Genomic DNA, 17,211 nt, shown 5'->3' with positions numbered 1-17,211 from the left:
GAGCTCTCTGCGTGTATTTCTTTATATTATTACAGAAATGCCACCAAGGAATTTTTTGAGAAATCGTTTTGTTGTATATACTGGCGATACACAAATACACACACAAACACTTTTAACAAAAAAAAACGAGTATCTTGACAGTATATTTGATGTCTTTATATTATTGCTGGGACTTTTGTTTAGTTTTTCAATATTTTCACCGAAAATTATTTTTTTTTAAATAATATTTTTGTTTCCTTTTTTGCAATGTTTTTATAATAACAACTTTAATTTTTGTTTTTATTATTTTTTACTTTTTTGTAAATATTTTTAAATTTTTACAGGAATTCAGTCTTTTGATTATTTATTATTTTTTAATTTTTCAGTTTTAATTTTTTTCTTCACTTTAATCGCGGAATATTATTTTATTTAATTTTTAATAATATTTATTCTTCAAGAATTTTAGAAGAAATTATTCGACTTGTGTTCTCTCAAAAAAATTTAAAAAACAAAAAAAAAATATTAATTCTTCGTTTCTCGAAAAACGATGTTAAACATTTGATGATCAAAGAACAACTGATCGTATGTATAATAATTGTACGTCTCTATTATATTAATAACATTATTAAGTTATAAAAGAATCTCTCAGCAGCTTAAACGTACGCACACACAGACAAACCTGTTGATGCGGTACTGAATGGAAAAGAAGGTTGAAAGAAACACAGCAATAATTGAGCGATCTACTTATGTACAAACACATATATGTGTGACTTTTTGTTGCCGTTGTAGTGGTATTTTTCTGTATGATCACACGTTTTAATGTGTGTCGGCCATCTTAGGTAGGTTGATAATCGAGAAAGAGAGAAAAGTGATCGCTTTTCTGAATGAATCGGTGTGCGTGTTTGACGTGGAGAGATACAAAAACCGGAGAGCTGGGAGAGAAATGTTTCGACAGGGACGGGATTTGGATGGGATCCGATCTGAAAAAAAAAATTAAAATTAATTCAAATTTAAAAGAAAAATATTTTTTTTTAATTTAAAAAAAAATAAAATAATTTTTCAAAAAAAAAAAAATTAAAAGATAATTTCTTTAAATTAAAATAAAAAATTAAATTAAATTAAAAAAATTAATTTTTTTGAATTTTTTTAGATAAAAAAATATTTTTAAATTTTAAAAAAAAAATTGAATTTTTTTTTAATTTTAAAATTTTTAAAATTTTAAAAATTTCAAATAAAAAAAAATAATTTTTAAGAACAATTTTTAAGGAAAATTTCGTTAAAATAATATTTAAAAAATTAAAAAAAAAAATATTTTTTTTAAATTTTTTAGATTTAAAAAAATATTTTTTTTTATAAAATTTTTTAAAAATCATCCAAATTCTTGCATTAAATTAAATTTTTTTTTTAATTTTTTAAAAAAAATTTTTAAAAAAAAAAATTAAATTAAAGGAAGGAAAAAAACTATTCAAAGCCACACACAGTCCCGGTATGAAGTTTTAATCGTTTTTCTTCTCTTTTATGAAAAAAGTTGCATATGTGTGTGTATGTGTATCACTACACTACATAGAGATATTATGTATATGTGTAATAATAATAAAAATTGAAATAAGTAAAGATATTGGACCACCCGCGTTATGTTGTTCCGCCAATGAGCTAGGGAAATAAAAAAACAATAATGTTTTAACGTCTCTCTTACGTCGTCGTCGTCGTCGTTGTTGTCGTACATCATGCGGATGGTGGTAGTGCTGCCGTTCCTGCTGCATAATATTGCAATGCGTTGCATGACTATCAGGGAGAGATACCTGCATAATACGTTCGATAGAAATGTTATTATAATTTTTTTCCTTCATATCATTATTATTTTTTTTATTGTATTCCTACCATTTATTTTCATCTTCATCATTCGTTCAAGACATTGATGGAAAGAAAAAAAAATCTGAAAATAAAAAAAAATATTGATTTTATGCTGAATGTACCGAGAATTGATTAATGCATTACACGCATCAAAATAAATTACTTGCTCTGACCTTCGGATATTAATATTAAATAATAATTTTTTTGCTGGCTTGATTGAAAAATGCTCGGAAAGAAATCAGTGAAAGAGACAAATGAGGTAATTTTGTATCAATCATCGGTGTCAGTCGCGAACATCGATCAGCAGCAGCAGCGACATTGGTGGCAGCGCCTGGTCCATAATTCTAATCTTGCCTCTCGTGCGCTGTACTTTTAATGAACGGCAACGACACATAACGTTACAAACAACAGCGAACTGCATTTTTATCAATAAGCAAATAAATATTCAATACACGTGCAATTAATATTGGCGCCACACAATACAAATCCAGTGTACAAAAGTTATCGTTATTGGCAATGAAACTGGTTTATTTCTTTTCCATGCCATGCCATGCGCATGCTGGTGTGCTGCTTCATTTTAAAACGAAGTTATTTGATTTTTATGGAAATATATAAAAAAAAAAAGTTGAGACTTGACTCAGAAAAGTAAGATATTTAAGAAGAACCGTTTATACACAGCCTCTTAATATAATAATAATGTACTCACTTTGATGGACAGTTTTATAGTTTGTTGTTCCTCTCGTTGTTGTTGTTGTTCTTGCTTTGCCGCACACACAAAAAAAAAACCAAAGACGTCGCCGGGCAAAAATTTTTAAATATAATAAAATATATTCAGTGGAGAGATTCATAAAAATGTTGCAAATTTGTAATCAAGATAAATGCCTCCTTTTTACTGCATGTTTTTATTATTGCCGATCATCTCCATTAAAAACACTTATCTTGCGGATTTTAAATGTTGTGGCATTTTTTGCCTCTTTTTTTTTTGATTATTATTACGTTGTTATTACTACATTGTTTCAATTTTGCTCGTCGTCGTCGTTTTAGCCACCATCAGGTAGGTGGACAGGGTTCAAAATTGCAACATTTGACTGAAAATGGAGAGATTAAGGTGAAAAAGAGGAACTGCGAACCCTTTTTTGGCACAAATGAATATATGGCCTCATTTTAAACGCCTTTTCTGTCATCTCGCATGTTCGGTGAGACATACCGCGGAGTGACTCGAATGAAGTGATATGTGAACATGAGAGACTCTTAATAGCTTTAATTACATACGCCCTTCGCACAAAAATCTAAACTTTGTATTTTGTTGTTTATTAGTGAAGATCGGAGTATTTATGGTTTATTTTGGTGATTGTCGGGAGAAACAGAAGAGTTTCATATGAGGATATGAGGTTTTTTTGTTTTGATTGTCAATAGCAGTAATTTTTCATTTTCTTGAAGTTTTTTACCTTAGATGAATATATTTATTCATTTTTTTCAAATTAAGGAAAGAAAAATTATAAAAGAATTTTTAAAGTATTTAGATTGAAATCAATTAGATTTTTTTTAAATTTATAGCAAAGTAATGATTTTTTTTTTCAAATCTTAGGTCGCTCCAAATAAAACTCAATAGGTTTTATTCATAGGAAAATCCAATGAGGCAAATAAAAATTTTTTTCATCAAAAATTACCGATTTTTGATAAATTTTCATAATTTTTCTAGAAAATTTTTAAACTTTAGTAATTTTTGTATTGAAAATCGTATTTCGACATGAAATTTTCTTTTAAAAATAATTTTTATAATAATTATTGAATTTTTTATTATTTTTTTCAATTTTAAATAAAATGTTTTTAAAAACAATTTTAAAAGAAAATATTAAAAAAAATTAAAAAATTGTTAAAATTTTGTTAAAAAATTAAAATATTAGAGTCAATAAATAGTAAATTTGAAAAATTTTTTTCAATTTCGGTAAAAAATTTAATTTTTTTTAAACAAAAAAAACTTAAATTTTATTAAAAAATTTTTGCTCAGTATTTTACGTCTTCCTGTTTTAAACTGAATATACGTCAAACGCTTAATTTTTAGTTATTATTTTTTTATAATTTTCTTTTATAATTTCTTATAACGTCAAAAATCACTTTTCATCTATTGCAGTTTATTTTCATCCAAGTCTTTAAAATACATTTAAAAAAATGGATTTGCACAGAAGATGATCATTTTTTTTCAGAAAAAATTAAAAAGTTGAAAAAAAAATAAAATTTAGGTTATTTTATATTATTTTTAAAATTTTTGGTAAAATATTCAATTTTAAGTTTTTTAACACCTCGTCCCAGAACCACCCTTACGATCACATTTCATGCTCATGTGCAAAGTGGGAAGGACAGAAATATCGGAAATTCGATACAAAAAATCGCCTCTAAAAAAATAAAGTAGACTAAAACTTTTATATGTTCATTGTTTATTTAAAAAATGCATAAAAATTTTAAATTTTATTTTTTTCTACAGATGAATAAAAAAAATTGCTCTAAAAAAAATTTTTATTTTTAAAAAAATATAAATGCTTCACTTACTTTATTTAAAAAAAATAAATAAATAATAATGATATCTTAAATCCCTTTCTAAATGCAAAAACCATCAAACGAAAGACTTTTACTTGCTTCCGTTCCGATCATTTAAAGAAAATAACAATTAAATACCAACATCAAATAAAAATTGGGAGCAAAAGGAAGCACATGACTGATCCACATTACACGACATTACAATTTATTTCGTGAATTTATTTAAATGAATGCATTTAAATTTATTTATATTGCAATTTTAAATTGAATCTCTCTCCATTTACCCACAAAAAAACTGTAAAAATAAAACGTTAATGGGATGTGATTTTATTTATATGTGTTTTTGTTTTCGTAACATATTTTTGACTTGAAGCGTGGAGGAAGTGAAGTGAAAGAATCACAAAAAAAAAATATCAGTTTTTTTTTGTAGTGAATGGATTTTCAGAATTATCGAAAAAAAAAATTAATCCTCCTTTCCTCAACGCAAAATCGAGACGAGAACGATTAATTTTGTGAATAAATTTAATCGAACCGCAAAATCTATGAATGAATCTGAATTTGAATGACAAATAATAAAATAAAAAAATAAATATATGGGAGCGCCAATTGATTTTCTGAGGAAAACAAATAAATTTAACCAAATCCATTAACAAGAAATTTCCGAAATAAAAATACAACGGAAAAAAATTGACTTGTCAATAAATTTATTGTTCACACTAATCGACGCCGAGATTTTTTTTTGTGTTTGGGAAGAATAGAGGACAATTCCACACGAAATATTCACACCTTCACACGAGTAAAGTTTATGTGTGCAATAAATTTTATTAATAGACAATTTCTGGATGATTTCTGGGGCCACACACCGTGCAAGGTGATGACATTTGCCGGTGGACGGTGAAAAATGTTGTAAAACGTAATCACGAAACAGATGCGGAAAAGAGTGCTCACGAAAACAATTAATTAATCAATTATAAATTTTTAATGATTTCAATATTAATAAGCTTTGATTTTTTTTTTTGGGACGGTGGAAAGAGATAAAATAATGTCAAACATAAGCAACGATAGCGACGTGTGTGGTCTCTAAGAAATACGCCTTTTTTGCATTTTGATATATAAATAAATTTATTTATTACGAAACGTCTTTTGGTGTTTGCCGACAACAACTAGTTTTTTTTCTTCGATTTTTTTTTGTTTATCATCGATTGACTGTTCTGCATATTACGGCGGAGAGAATTAGAGGAAATAAGTCAATCAAGATCACGATGAAGATGTCTTCGCGCGTAATTTGCACGTAACTGAACTAGAAAATTTCATCCAATCACTTTAATTACGGGCTGGAGTGATTGCACGAAGCAAAATAAGCGCGAATAACGAAAAAAACCGTTGCACAGATATTTAACACATGAAAAGTGACACACGCGAACACACAAAATGAAGTTCAAAAAGAGGTGAAATGCTTGTCAATCACGATCGTCTTCAAATGCGAATTCAATTGAATTGAGAAAAAAAAGTCTTGTCGCTGTGTATTATTAGTCGTGTGTGCATGTTGCCGGGTGGTCTCTTCATAGGTATCGTAGTAGTAGGTAGATTGGTAAATATTTTGCCTGCCTACATAGCTTTTTCCGTGGCATGCGCGGCATTTACCTAATATATCTTAAAATCTTAAATAATAATTATCGGTACTTGCTGTGCGCGCGCGAAAATCTAACAATTTATCATTATTGGCGAAGATGATAAATTTCTTACTGATTGCGCCAAGTCAACGGATCACGTTCTTTTGATTCATCGTCAGGAATGTAGGTATGGAGGGTTTTTCATTATTGAATTTGAAGCTGTTTTCAAGCTTAAAATTGAATAAATATTCATTCTAAAGATGATTTCTGATCATATTGGGTCGATATTTGATGAAACAAAAAAATCAGAGTTTGGAGGTTCAAACTCTGATTTTTTTTGCAAGTCATTTTTTGACCAGTTTTAAGCCTAAAACTGACTAAATATTCATTCTAAAGATGATTTCTGATCATATTGGGTCGATATTTGATGAAACAAAAAAATCAGAGTTTGGAGGTTCAAACTCTGATTTTTTTTGCAAGTCATTTTTTGACCAGTTTTAAGCCTAAAATTGAATAAATATTCATTCTAAAGATGATTTCTGTTCATATTGGGTCGATATTTGATGAAACAAAAAAATCAGAGTTTGGAGGTTCAAACTCTGATTTTTTTTGCAAGTCATTTTTTGACCAGTTTTAAGCCTAAAATTGAATAAATATTCATTCTAAAGATGTTTTCTGATCAAATCAGAGTTTGGAGGTTCAAACTCTGATTTTTTTTGCAAGTCATTTTTTGACCAGTTTTAAGCCTAAAATTGGAGGTTCAAACTCTGATTTTTTTTGCAAGTCATTTTTTGACCAGTTTTAAGCCTAAAATTGAATAAATATTCATTCTAAAGATGATTTCTGTTCATATTGGGTCGATATTTGATGAAACAAAAAAATCAGATTTTGGATGTTCAAATTCTGATTTTTTTTGCAAGTCATTTTTTGACCAGTTTTAAGCCTAAAATTGAATAAATATTCATTCTAAAGATGATTTCTGATCATATTGGGTCAATATTTGCAAGTCATTTTTTGACCAGTTTTAAGCCTAAAATTGAATAAATATTCATTCTAAAGTTGATTTCTGTTCATATTGGGTCGATATTTGATGAAACAAAAAAATCAGAGTTTGGAGGTTCAAACTCTGATTTTTTTTGCAAGTCATTTTTTGACCAGTTTTAAGCCTAAAATTGAATAAATATTCATTCTAAAGTTGATTTCTGTTCATATTGGGTCGATATTTGATGAAACAAAAAAATCAGAGTTTGGAGGTTCAAACTCTGATTTTTTTTGCAAGTCATTTTTTGACCAGTTTTAAGCCTAAAATTGACTAAATATTCATTCTAAAGATGATTTCTGATCATATTGGGTCGATATTTGATGAAACAAAAAAATCAGAGTTTGGAGGTTCAAACTCTGATTTTTTTGCAAGTCATTTTTTGACCAGTTTTAAGCCTAAAATTGATTAAATATTCATTCTAAAGATCATTTCTGATCATATTGGGTCGATATTTGATGAAACAAAAAAATCAGAGTTTGGAGGTTCAAACTCTGATTTTTTTTGCAAGTCATTTTTTGACCAGTTTTAAGCCTAAAATTGAATAAATATTCATTCTAAAGATGATTTCTGATCATATTGGGTCGATATTTGATGAAACAAAAAAATCAGAGTTTGGAGGTTCAAACTCTGATTTTTTTACAAGTCATTTTTGACCAGTTTTAAGCCTAAAATTGAATAAATATTCATTCTAAAGATGATTTCTGATCATATTGGGTCGATATTTGATGAAACAAAAAAATCAGAGTTTGGAGGTTCAAACTCTGATTTTTTTGCAAGTCATTTTTTGACCAGTTTTAAGCCTAAAATTGAATAAATATTCATTCTAAAGATGATTTCTGATCATATTGGGTCGATATTTGATGAAACAAAAAAATCAGAGTTTTGTGGTTCAAACTCTGATTTTTTTTGCAAGTCATTTTTTGACCAGTTTTAAGCCTAAAACTGACTAAATATTCATTCTTAAGATGATTTCTGTTCATATTGGGTCGATATTTGATGAAACAAAAATATCAGAGTTTGGAGGTTCAAACTCTGATTTTTTTTGCAAGTCATTTTTTGACCAGTTTTTCTGTTCATATTGGGTCGATATCTTACAAAACAAAAAATCAGCGTTTGGAAGTTCAAACGCTGATAAATTTAAAAAGTCATTTTTTGACCAGTTTTAAGCCTAAAATTGAATAAATATTCATTCTTAAGTTGATTTCTGTTCATATTGGGTCGATATTTGACGAAACAAAAAAATCAGAGTTTGGAGGTTCAAACTCTGATTTTTTTCGCAAGTCATTTTTTGACCAGTTTTAAGCCTAAAATTGAATAAATATTCATTCTAAAGTTCATTTCTGTTCATATTGGGTCGATATTTGATGAAACAAAAAAATCAGAGTTTGGAGGTTCAAACTCTGATTTTTTTGCAAGTCATTTTTTGACCAGTTTTAAGCCTAAAATTGATTAAATATTCATTCTAAAGATGATTTCTGATCATATTGGATCAATTTTTTAATTATCATGTTCTAAAAAAAATTATTTTCTGTTTGAAATTCTGCCCAAGTTACATCCCTGCTCTGCCAGGTTCATGAACTCCTTCAGTGACATGCAAAATATTTATCTTTTTTGACATGCAATATTCATTCATCAATAAAAAAAATCATTTGAAATAATTTTTATTGGAAATTTCGTACAAAATTTTTCGTCATGTCTCGTTGTCTGAACATCGACCGCGACGACGACGACCAGTTTATTGTTGTTGTTTGTAATTACAGTAATGATTGTACAAATTTTCGTACACAACACACAATATAGTAATCAAGTAACCCTAGAGATAATGTTTCTTCTGGGTGGTCTGCAATGTTCATTCAATCGGAATCGAAATATATTAAAATGAAGGTCATTAATGCTGTGTGGCACATAAAAATTGTGTTTTATTGTGAATTTAAAGTAATTTTACATTTTTTTTTCTCTTCGTAAATACTTGTCAAGTCAAACATAAAATAAATTTCGAACCTGTTTTCCAGAAAGACTGACTTCTAAACATTCCGTTGAAGGTCATTGCTTGGATTCCATTAGAACATGGGGGCAACCAACAGATAAATAACAAAATTTACACAAAAATACGAAAGAAAATCCTTTTCAAACATTCTCGAGAACTCATTTACACTTTTAATTGTTGATCCCTTGCGTATTACCGGTAGCTAATGCCTCGTGTAATGTTTACACAACATATTAGTTCAACAAATATTACACTTTTTCGTGCCTGTGCACACTTTTAATACCTTTGTATTTATTATCAAGGAGATGTTAAGTCAATAAAAAAGTCATCTGACCCATTTTTAAGTACAAAAGTGCATTTTTCCTCAAAAAAAACTGGAATTTCTGTACTGGACGTCTCATTTTGAGGTGAGAAATGCTAAAAAGAAGAAGAAAAAGAAAAAAAAGGATGAGACTTAAAATAAGAAGGATAAAAAGTAAGACAAATAATAAGCGGCAAAATGTGTCAAAAGCACAAAATTTATGACAAAAGAAAGTTTTTTTTACCAAAGTAAGAAATATAATAAAAATAAACGAGTCCATTACCTGTCTTGTCTGCATTTATTTAAATTGAGATAGCAACGTACATAAAATAAATTTATTGATTTCTGTTGAAATTCCGCATTTGCTGGCATGTAAGTAAGTTATTAATTGATCTCTTTCACGTATTATCTCACATACGAAAGTCTCTGGGTAATAAAGATTTTTTTATGTGCGCGTGTTATAAAATAAAATTGATTTTGAATCCTGTTGTGAAGTATCAACACATGATTATCCGCCTGCCGTAGCTGCAAATGGTCAAATTGAAATTGCAATCATCATTAAATGGCTGCGATTATTACTTTATTAATCGATGTGTAACTGATACTGCTCCGACGATGCTCAAAATTTACGTTTATTGCGCGAAATAAAAAGTAATGTCACTCTCTCTCTCTCTCTCGGCAACTTCTTTGCAGCATGTGGTCCCGTTGAATGAATGAAATTAATTTTTAGAGGTTTTTCTTAACCCTTTTTCTCGGAGCAGAAGCAAAAAAAAAATTAAAAAAGACCCATAATATTTAGTCATGCACACGGCCATTTTGTAATGATTTTCTTTTTGATTTCTCTTTGATGTTGTGCCGGTAATATATATTGCTTCTGGCTACTGACTGCGCAGCGCATGATATAACTCAATCGTTCTTCTCGCCCGTGTCTGCTTGCCAACAATAAATAAATAAGAGGCATTTCTGATGATGATCGTCGCCGTCGTCGTCGTTGTCGTTGTCCGGTCCCGGCAAAAGCATAAAAAATTATAATCAACAACACGCATGTTTATTTATCTACTTTTAAATTAATTATATGTGTCGAAAAATTCCGGGGGATGATGGAATGGGAGATATGTTGTGCTTATCTTTTCTATGAATGTTTTTCTTAATGACTCAATCAATCACGGAATTTTGAGTTTTTTTGGGTAATGAATTGATCAGCTTGGAATTAAGTCACGTGAAAGACGCATGTGACAGGTAAGAAAAAATTCTATTTTTTTTTCTAAAAATAATTTTAAGTAATTTTTGAATTTTTAAGACTTCAAAATTAAATTTTTATTCCCTAAATATTTTTAAGGAAATTCAATTATGTTTTTCAGAAACATTTTTTTTTGTCACAAAAATAAACGTTCTAAAATCAAACTAAAAGTTTTTATGATAAAAATCAAATTAATTATTCTTTTTTTTTTAAATTTAAAAGTTTCATTAAATTTAAAAAAAAAATAAAATTAAATTAAATTTAAAATAAAATTTTTTGACATATCTTGGAATTTTTACATTAAAAAATTTTAAAAATTACTGTTTACGGTAAAATCATAAAAAAAAACCAGAGAAATTCGCTATATTGAGACATTTTCTATTGAAACGTTGAAAAACGTTTTTTTAAAATCATATAATTAATTTTTTTTTTCGAAAATTTTTAATTTGGGAGATTTTGCTTGATTTTCTTTCACTTTTAAGTTCAAAATTTAAAATAATACAAACAATAAATGTTAAGAATCATCGTTTAACGTCTAAAAACGTTAAAAAATTACAAACAAAAAAATTAAAAAAATATGTATTTTGGAACGAAAAATTAAAATATTAAATTTATTCGCCTTATGAAACAAATATTTTTATCACTTTTGACCATTTTTTAATGAACCAAAAATAAAAAAAATTCTTAATTTTAAAGCAAAAAAAATATATCTTTGCCCGAAATCTTTTTTAAGAATTAATCTTTAAATTTTTATGCCATAAAAAATCTAATTAATTTTTTGATAAATTTTCTTTAAGAAGGATCTCAAAAAATACAAATTTGCTATAGCATAGGTAAAAATTTAATAAAACAAAAAAAAATTAAAAAAATTAAATTTTTTAAATTCTCAAAAATGACATATTTCTAAAAAGTCAGCTCAAATTGATTTCAATCTAAATATTTTTTATAAAAATGTCACAAAATTTTGTAAAATCAATCAAAGGAATCTATGAAAATACAAATACCTGAATTAAATTTGATCCAAAATGCTAAACAACAGGAGTCAACTTGTAATTAACACAAGTAAAACTAACATTGATCACGTGACCTGCACGAGTGAAGGTAAAGTTTTACAAAAAATCATAAAAATTACCTTTAAACATGTTAAATTTTTTGCACAGTCAGACCAAATCCCATCCACAGAAGATTTAGAAATCCCATTCTTGCATGGATTTACAGCCAAATCACTGCCAATGAAAGTCATCCAACCACTCGATGGTACTTAAAGTCCCGCAAAGCCATTTACAATGAAGTACAGAGACATGTCGAATCCGATAATTGGTTCATTGTGCATCCTTTCAGCAATTTCAGGTGATTTTTCTTAAATTTTTTATTAAAAATCATTAAATTTTTAAGTCATCTGTTCTCAGTTTATGTTTTTCCATCATCATAACTCCCAATAACGTTCTTCCTTTTCCTCTGGCTGGCATTCAGCAGTGCTTATCACATTGACTTAACGCGATGCATCAACTGCGATTGCTATTACATCGACTACGCCGTCTTCAATACAATCATCTCGCTCGAAATAATTGTCACTTTTTTCCTGGGATATCACACACAAACGGAAATTGTCTTGGAACAAGCGGCAATTGCTAAACATTACATCAAAAGTTATTTTTTCTTTGACATGGTCAGTTGCTTGCCTGTGACATACTTGATCAACTTCTCCGACATCAACAATGAAAAGTCAAAAATTTACTTTTTGCATGATTTGGCATTGTTGCGCATCGTCACCGCACCGAGATTCTTCAAATTTCTCAATATCACAGCGGATGTGAGTACGAATCATCTTAAAATTCCTGAAATCCATTAAAAAAATTCTGTCTTGACAGTTCTTCAAAATTAGCGATTTTAAACGCAGAGTCATTCGACTTGCCTGTTTTTGTGTCCTTTTCATGCATTTCACGGTTTGCTTGTACAAGAGAATTTATGCGGAATTTTTTCAAGACTCGACGTCAGATTTTGCTCAAGTCATGTTCGATCCACGGGTGTCGGCGCTCGAAAGGTACTTTATGGTCACTTATATCCTATCGTGGCGGATTTTCGGAGCAAATTTTGGGAATATTCACGAGACGATGTTGTTGGAAAAGATGCTGGGACTCGTTTCGATGCTGGTTTTCTTCTGTTTTTACATTTTTCTGTTGAGTAAGTAAGAAAATTTTTTATTAAAATAATTTTTTTCTAAAAATTTCTTTTAAAAAAACAGTTCAAATCCTTTATATAATGGAGACAAAAGACGTTTCCCGCCAAAAATATCAAGAAATCATGCGACAAGTCGATCATTACATGGGTTTGCGACAATTTCCGTTGAGACTTCAGAAGCGCGTTCGTCTATTTTACGAAAAAAAGTTCATGAAAACTTATTTTAAGGAGGATTTGATCCTAGAAGCCTTATCGGAGCCCTTGAGACAGGACATTGTCTTGCACTGCGGAAACATTTTCATTAAAAAAGTAAAGTTGCTGGAGGGAATTCGTGTTTCGATCATCAAATCAATCGTTTCTTGTTTGCAATTAGAGATTTTTCTTCCGAATGATCCGGTAAATTTTCGATTTTTATTGATTTTTTTGTTAATTTTTTATTTTTAGGTCACAAAAGCCGGCGAATATGGGTTCTGCATGTACTTCATAGGAGTCGGCACTCTAGCTGTCTACACAAAAAGTGGTCGCGAAGTCACACATTTGGAAGACGGCGATCATTTTGGTGAATTTTGTCTCCTTTTTCCCGAGAGAAAGCGCAAAGGGAGTGTCATTGCTGTCGATTATTCCGAAATTTATCGCTTAGACATTCACGACTTCCAGAAAACAATTCAAAACGATCCCGAAATATTCGCGAGACTCGAGTCGCTTGCAACGCGTCGTCTAGACATGATACTAATTGAGGAGGAGCGACACAAACAAAGTTGGACAGAAAACAATTAAAAAATTTTTGTTCATCGTAACAACGTGGCGGCAGCAAAATTAAATAATAATAATTGATTAAAACATTTTTTTGTTGTTAGAAGACAATTACATGCCATAAATTATGCTACAAAAGTCGGTCCACCTGCTAATTTATTTCGTAAATACCAGATAATGGTCGTTGATGAAGACATGCGAACACAAAAAGACATCATAATAATAATAATCTTCGCCCGCCCGCCAACTAATTTGTCAATTCTTACCACAAAATTTATTTTAATATCTTTATTTTTGTGCAAACGAAGAAAAAAAAACAAAATGGAGACAACAAAAGATTTGTTCATTGTGCAAAATAACCGCCTTCAACGATGATGCACATGCACACACACACGAGAGAGAGAAAGAGTGTCTAGACATGAGACCATTCATACATATTTCATAATTTTTTCTTCGCTCACTTCTAATCTCCTCTGGTTGCTTTTTGGCTGCTGCTGCTGCCATGCACACAGATGCGTTTATTTTTTATTTCCTTATTACCGACTTCCAAAAATTTCCTACAAAGAAGAAAAATTTACCGAAAATTCGTTGAATCACCAAATTTTTATTCTAAAAAAATACACAAGTTACCAAATCTCGTAAAATCTTGCGAAATTTTTCACAAATTTAAAAAAGTTGAAAGTCCGAAGAAGCAAAAAAAAAATTAAAATGTTATCAAAAATTACAGTTTTTGGTATAATTTAATTTTTTTTTTTAGAAATTTCTTTTAAATTTTCAATAATATTTTTCATTAAATAAGTGAAGACGCTCCAATTTTTTTTGAACTTTTTGTCCCAAGCCCCATTTCAAAAGCCAAAAATCCAATGGGGCAAAATAAAAAAAAGTTAAAAATTTCTAAAAAAAAAAAATTAGCGTGTTTTGGTCATTTTCATAATTTTTATAAGAATTTAAACAAAAAAAAATAATTTTTTATTGTTTTTTTTAAACTTTTGTATTGAAAATGATATTTTCACAAAAATTTTCTTCTCTAATTTTTTTTCCAAAATCATTAAATTTATTTTTTTAAATTTTTTAAAAAATTTTTTTATGAAAATTTTTTTTTTCAATGTTAGTCTAATTCTTAATGCTCTAAAAACAATTTTAAATAATAATGATGATGATTATATAGTGACCCACCTAAGCACACAAAAAAGGGCTTTTTGTGGGTTTTCTTGATTCCTAACCTGTACCATATTCTTCTTTAACCGTGCTGACTCTCTTCAAGAAAGAAAAGATTTCCTTCAAAGAGAATTCTCTAAATTCTTCAGGCTCTAATATACCATTCGTACTTCCTAAAAGCAACATTCTTTTGTGCTCCAAATAAGGACAATCGCATAAAATGTGCTTTGCTGTTTCTTCTGCTGAATGACAGATTCTACAATCTGATGAATTCCTATAACCCATTCTACTCATTAATTTGTTCAGTCTAGCATGTCCAGTTAGGAAAGCAACTACGACCCTAACCTGAGTAATATTCATGTTGATCAACTCTTTAGTTCTTGTCAAAGATCTGTATGGTACAAATCTATTGACATGTTCTGATAACCTTCTTTCTTCGAATTCCCAGTATCTTGTGGTTTCGTCTATAAGCCATTCGAAAATAGCGCTCTTGGCTGTTTGTAACGCAATGCCTAAACACGGTTCTTCCTCTGAGTATGTTCTTTCAGATCCTTCTCTAGCTAACTCATCTGCTATCTCATTTCCACAAATGTTACTATGACCTGGTACCCACATTAATACCAATTTATTTTTCCTTGTCAAAGTGTTAATATTTAAATAATAAGTTATCAATGTAGATACCTTTAAAACAACTAAAATATAAAAGAGCGGCCTGAAATTATTTTTAAAAAATTTTTGACAGCTATTTTTCATAAAAATATTTTTTTATTCATTTTTTAATTTGAAATGTGCATAAATCAATTTAAACCTTAACTTTAAAAATAATATTTTGTTTTGAAAAATTTAGAAAAATTTCATTTTCGAGTTTCATTGAAAGAGAAAAATTATTTTAAAAAAAATTGAAAAATCCTTAATATTTTTCTCAAAATATGTTAAAAATCATACAAAAAAACTTTTTTAAAGAAAAAATTCTGAGATTTAATTATTTTCCTTTTGAAAATGAAAATCACTTTCAGAATAATTCCTTCTCGCTGTCAAAATTGTTTATGATTATTAAATATCTCCACCATTCGTAAGCCTTTTGGACAAACAAAAACGGATAATTTGAATTTCATAAGGCAAGTCAGCTAGAATCATTTGTTCAGCTAAATGTTCGAGGCACGATAATAACAACAATAAACCCAACCAACAAAAAAAGGAACAAAAAAATAATAATACAACAGAAAAATATTCGTGTGAGGTCCTTCCTTTTTATTTATAATTTGCAAACAAAAAAATGTTCGCTTATCTATAACGAATTCTTTTTAGACCGGGAAAAAACAGGTGGAATCACGTAACTCTCATTTTGGGTCACGATTCAGTGGATTTTATGATGCCGAATCGTCGAAAGATGGTCCACCTAATAATAAACGTCACACGAGAGGAAGAAGAAGACTGAAGACCCTTTTAATAATATGCGAAATTATTATAAGAAGATATGCGCGCTTGTACATAAATTATCTTTTTTTTTTCTTTTCAGAAAGACGCGCATCAAGAGCTCGCAAGAAATCTGAAAAAGGAAGAAATAAAAATTATCTCAAATTATGTTATGCGCCGTCTTTATGTTTTGATTATCTCTGGAATATTGTCGAAAACGGCAGCTTACCAGTGATTGGATGGAAAAAAAATTATTCATTAGTCCGAGAATTTCCATAAAGCTTTGCGCACCGCAGCAACGTAGATGGACATTCACGCCTCAGGGACGACAACAACTAACAAGCAACAACTTTTACAAAACAATTAATTCATTTATGACATTTATCACTAATTAATTTTACTGCGAACACTGTGCGGTAAAAGCAGTAGCGATATCCGGCTTCTTCTTATCCACTCATTGCCACACTCGATCGTCGGTCGGTCGGTCAGTGGAAAGAATGAATGGTTGGTGGTGATTGCATGACAAACATAAAAAAAAGTAAAGTAATAATACGAGTCAAATAAAAAGTACCTACATGAAAATTGCCGGCAGTTATGAACGTTTAATTTTTAGTTGCAATTGAATTTAAATGGGTTCAGAGTAATTGTATGTTATTCACTTTTTTTTATCTCTTTCTCTGTCTCTCGACGAGTGTCTAGGGTTACTTTTACAAGTAAAGCAGTTTCATTAGTAGAAAGTCAGACGAACCTCAAGTGACGGTGTTACACATTGATTAGCGACTTGAAAGGCATTTCGTTTGAAAAAATATGCGTTGAAGTGGTTTTGTCATAATTTCACAGTGCAACAAAATTTTTTGACTTGCTTGATAATGAGACTTTCGTTTTGACAAAAAAAGGTATCATTTAAAAAATTTTTCAAGATTTTTATTTTTTATAAAACTTTTAGCCTTTTTATTTCAGCTTAAATTTCTCAGAACTCGTAGAAACGTGAAAATATCAGAAAAAAGTTATCGACACAGACATCTGGAATCGAATCAAAGTCTTCAGAGCAGAAGAAAATTCTCGTTTAGACATAGTTTAATGGTCAGAACATCCGTTCCATTGGAAGACTCTCATTGAATTGTTTCACCATTACCTTTCATTAAATTT

At 29.2% G+C, this 17,211-nt stretch overlaps 2 protein-coding genes across 2 annotated transcripts; one reads left to right on the top strand and one right to left on the bottom strand.

The window, feature by feature from the left end:
• The first annotated feature begins 11,579 nt into the window (after positions 1-11,579).
• Positions 11,580-13,512, top strand: LOC134837409 (potassium/sodium hyperpolarization-activated cyclic nucleotide-gated channel 4-like). Its single transcript, XM_063852783.1, has 6 exons — positions 11,580-11,655; positions 11,715-11,904; positions 12,028-12,367; positions 12,426-12,738; positions 12,800-13,131; positions 13,180-13,512. Exons 1-6 carry the CDS (start codon positions 11,580-11,582, stop codon positions 13,510-13,512), a joined length of 1,584 nt encoding a protein of 527 aa, XP_063708853.1.
• A 1,194-nt stretch (positions 13,513-14,706) lies between these two features.
• LOC134837407 (uncharacterized) lies at positions 14,707-15,261 on the bottom strand. Its single transcript, XM_063852782.1, has one exon. The coding sequence runs from the start codon at positions 15,259-15,261 to the stop codon at positions 14,707-14,709; it is 555 nt and encodes a 184-aa protein (XP_063708852.1).
• Between the last annotated feature and the right edge of the window lie 1,950 nt (positions 15,262-17,211).

This window comes from Culicoides brevitarsis, chromosome 1 (genome assembly GCF_036172545.1).
Source record: "Culicoides brevitarsis isolate CSIRO-B50_1 chromosome 1, AGI_CSIRO_Cbre_v1, whole genome shotgun sequence".
Lineage (NCBI taxonomy): Eukaryota > Metazoa > Arthropoda > Insecta > Diptera > Ceratopogonidae > Culicoides > Culicoides brevitarsis.
This window is presented reverse-complemented; position numbering and strand designations above follow the sequence as displayed.